The sequence below is a fragment of the Vanacampus margaritifer genome, chromosome 17 (genome assembly GCF_051991255.1).
Source record: "Vanacampus margaritifer isolate UIUO_Vmar chromosome 17, RoL_Vmar_1.0, whole genome shotgun sequence".
NCBI lineage: Eukaryota > Metazoa > Chordata > Actinopteri > Syngnathiformes > Syngnathidae > Vanacampus > Vanacampus margaritifer.
The window spans coordinates 16840482-16844792 of record NC_135448.1 but is presented as its reverse complement, the minus strand read 5'-3'; the positions used below and the strand labels follow the sequence as shown (position 1 = coordinate 16844792).

Below are 4311 nucleotides of genomic sequence, written 5' to 3'. Positions count from 1 at the left end.
TCCCACTCCACAGCACTTCTTATCCTCTCCATCTCTATCAATCCCATCCGTCCCTGGTATCCACCCTGTGAAAATATGCTCCAGTGACTTCCGTCGATAATCACGGACATTCCACCCGGACCTGGCCGGCCATATCAATGGCCTGCCGGTCCCATCTGCCTGCCAGAGACCGAAGACAGACTAGAGCGTCCAAAATAGTGAGGATCAGCTGTCACGCGCGTGCGCGCAAAAGGCGCGCAAAAGCTGCCAATCGCGCCACTTAACTCATGCAAATTCTTCGTTATTGCTCATTTTAATGAGCGTATTTAACTACATTTGTTGCATCCGCGATTGCGAGTTAAACACGATGAGCGCCGGCGATGTGACAATGACAGGTGGCGTCTTTCTCACACCGCTAATAAAGTGGCAAATGTAACACACACTTCACAGATCCTCCTCTATGACCATATTGTTCGACTTAAAAAAAAAAAAAAAATCGTCCAGGCACACACACACAAGCACGCTCGAGCGCACACACACCACAAGCCACCCACGACCTGGGCTAACCAATGCACTAATCGCCTGCCCTGGGCATAGGAGGAGCTTGGAGCTTAAGTAGGCTGCCAATCAGTCAGTCAGCTCCACATCCAGAAAGCTCCTGCGGCCAAACGCGCGCATCACTCCGCACTCGACGTGCCAAAGTGGCGCTTTGACTCGGACCGTTAGAAGCGCGCAAGTGGAAGCTTGACAGTTTCCAAACAGGACTCTGGTGATTTAGACACCTCTTTTATTTTTGAGCTTCTTCCATTATCTATTTGGGATTTTTTTTTTTTCATCCCCTCCCTCTGCCCGCTCTTGTCGACTTTTGGGAGAGATTTTTTTTTTTTTTACTGGACATGGCTTTCCCTCAACTGGGGTACCCCCAGTTCCTCAACGCCGCCCACGAGGTGTACGCGGGCGAACGGCCGGCCTCCAGCCGGGAAGGAAGCGGCGAAAGCGGCGTGAGCTCGTCGGCCACAGCCGCCGCCGTCGGCTCCATGCTGGGGATGTACGGGAGCCCGTGGGCGGCTCCCAACTACAGTGCCTTTCTGCCGTATAGCGGAGCGCCGGACCTCGCTCTCATATCTCAAATGGTAAGACTTGGAAGTTGTTACATAACTTGAATCACGCGGTTAATTAGCCTTAAAATACGCTCATTAATTTAGACTCATTGAGAACGAATTAGTTGTGCGCATTTTTTAACGCTTAAATGTAAAATGATCACAGCATCAATTGCATTTAATTTTGTTTACTTGATTTGAAAACAATTTTATGTTAGACATGATCAGAACAAATTAAATCCTTATATGCAATTTACCCCCACACAGACACACAAAAATCGTCTAATATTGCATTAAAAAGTATTTCAAATTCAAAGCAATTATCTCAATTAGGTCTGACACATTCAAAACCGATTTATTTTTTATTTATTTACAATTTCACACACTATTAAGTCATTTCATCCTCCTCCTCCAACTTGTCACTTGCAGGGCTCCCAGTACGAGTTAAAGGACAGCCCGAGTCCCCACCCGGGCTCTCTACCTGTGCACGCCGCTCAAGGTTTCTACCCGTACGGCCAGTATCCCTACGGAGACCCGTCGAGGGCCAAGACCGCCACGCGAGAGACCACCAGCACCCTGAAGGCCTGGCTGCAGGAGCACCAGAAAAATCCTTACCCCACCAAAGGGGAGAAGATCATGCTTGCTATCATTACGAGGATGACACTCACGCAGGTATAGGGAAATAAATAGTATATATATTTTTTTTTTAAAAAGTGGAAAATTAGCTCTTGTGGATGATGAAAAAAAAAATCAACAAAACGCCAATCATTTTTCATTATAATTATTTAAATGTCTGTAGGCCAAATTCCACCACAGAATACATTTAATGAATTGGCCTAATAAAGCATCTCGGTGTATTCAAGGTGTCCACGTGGTTCGCAAACGCACGCAGGCGTCTCAAGAAGGAGAACAAGGTGACGTGGGGCCGCAGCGCCGAGGACCGCGACGGACGCATCTTCAGCAGCGACAACGAGGACGAGCCAGGCAAGAACGGCAGCGACGACGACGAAGACGAGGAGATCGACCTGGAGACGGTCGACATCGAAAGACCGGAGGAGCCGCGCGCCGCAGCGGAGCAGGGCTGCAGGAAGGGCGAGAAGGAGTCGGACGTGGCCGGCCGAGAGGCCTCGCCGGAGCCTCGGAGCACCGAAAGCACCAGGACGCTTTCCGCGGACGCGGCTATTTCCCTCAATAAAGCCGCACCTGCGGTCAAACTGGCGGATCGCTCCCCCGGCGGGCAGGAGTGCCAGAGACCGCCGCAGAGCAAACCCAAAATCTGGTCCCTGGCTGAGACCGCCACGGCACCGGACAGCTCGCACAAGAGCTCCCACGCTGCTGCGCACGCGCACCACCCGGCTTTGGCGTCGGCCGCCGGACACCCGGCGCTGCTGCCGGGTCATGGGATATACACGTGCCAGATCGGCAAACTGCACAACTGGGCCAACGCGGCTTTTCTCAACGCCAACTCGCTATTGAACATGAGGTCGCTCCTGGGAGGAGCGCAGGCCGGACACCTGCCCCTGCGCGGGCCCGCGCCCCCCGCGCGCCATGACGCGCACGGACACGGCACTTCCGGGACAGAAGACGACAGTGACGGAGACTCGTCCGGAAGCTTGAGTCCAAAAAGACACGGTATAGGACGACGGGATGTTATCACAACGCCGTCGTGTCAAATCGCAAATAAACTCAACGGCTTTTTTTGTTGTTGTTTTCCAGATGACGACAGCGACCACAGGCCGGATTCACTCAAGTCTCCATTCCAGCTCATCACTGACAGGTAAACGCTATCAAGCTCCATTTCTTGCCACACGTCTCGTGCTAAATGAACCCTCGAGCGGGGTGGGGGGGTCTGGGTAAACACCGCTACACCTGACTGGTCACGGAGGCTGAGCTGTGAGCACATAAATCATGTGATTGAGAGGCCACTTTAACGCCTCGTCAGGCAGCAGGCTGATGCGTCCTGCGGGGGCCTCGGAGTTATCTCCACGCAAGCCGGGGTCATTTAAATAATCTGCAGCCGTTTATTCACGCCTCCCCTCAGTCAATGCATGTCAAAGGAAAGCGCTGCAAGGAGCCTGCATGCCGAAAGGCTTTGAACAACATTTCAAGAGGGTTTCACTTTTTGGGTTAACACTAACATCAGATATTATTAATATAGCAAAAAAACAAAGCAAAAAAAAACGGATTTTTATTTTTTGATGTCATTTCCTCTAATTTTGCATTTCCTCTTTTGTTCCAACAGACCTCACCATGGCACAGGAACACAGCGAGCTCTCACATCATCATTATGAAAATACTAACCAACTAAAAAAATAATAATAATTATTTAACGGAGAACAATTTAACAAAGACTATTTTTGACAGGGCGACCTGTCCGAGTGTTACCCCCCTTTAGCCTATAAATTGTAAAAGAGATGTTTTCTTGTTACCGATTTGCTTGTACCTCACATTTATGTATGTTCTTTTACTCGCTTACTGTTTTCTTTTGGAAAATTGTAAATACAGGATATGAATTTGTCTTTAAAGAATATATTTTTCAGAAACTAAATAAATGTCATGATAGTCATTTATAATTGAAAAAAAATGGCTTGGTCTAATTTTAAAGAAAAGGGAGTAAATGGTACACATTTATCAAAACTTGCATTTTATTGAAAACTTTCATCGTGGTTTTGAAACTTTGCAATTTCTTATTTATTGACATTTAGGGATGTTTTTTTCAGGCCGATACCAATTTCCCACATATCCCAATATAGCATTTCCCCTTTTTTTTTTCTATTTATGCAATTTCTTATTCCTGATTGCAAAATGTGAGCACCAATACCTTAAAATAAGGCTGGTACCGATACCTGTACTCCTCCCTATGCAATTTTGATGCACTGCGTTTTTCCAACAACCTCATGACACGTGTGTCATAATACGATACGTATCGTGATACACGATACGATACGCACTTTTGATATTTGATGCATCCATTTTTATGAAAACAGTCGCATGTTACCCAAATTATATTTTTTTATTGTGCTAAAAATGACTTCTTGTAACGTCAGCAGCGTTTCCGGTTTACCGTTAGCGTCATGCCTGATCGAAATGTGTGCGTGAGCAGCTTTTTCACAGGGAAACCTTTTTGAATGAATGTGCAATAATCGATTCGGACCCCTTGCTAATATTTTAACATATACTTGAAGTAGTAGCAACATTTGCCTGATGATTGTTGATCACAAGTTAAGTTGTC

The 4311-nt window shown here is 47.4% G+C and overlaps 1 protein-coding gene across 1 annotated transcript; it reads left to right on the top strand.

Moving 5' to 3' along the window:
- Positions 1–457: 457 nt before the first annotated feature.
- On the top strand, positions 458–3608 carry irx1b (iroquois homeobox 1b). Its single transcript, XM_077548814.1, has 5 exons — positions 458–1112; positions 1509–1751; positions 1943–2711; positions 2796–2856; positions 3322–3608. The coding sequence occupies exons 1-5, from the start codon at positions 876–878 to the stop codon at positions 3368–3370; spliced, it is 1359 nt and encodes a 452-aa protein (XP_077404940.1). The 5' UTR covers positions 458–875; the 3' UTR covers positions 3371–3608.
- The last annotated feature ends 703 nt before the right edge of the window (positions 3609–4311 follow it).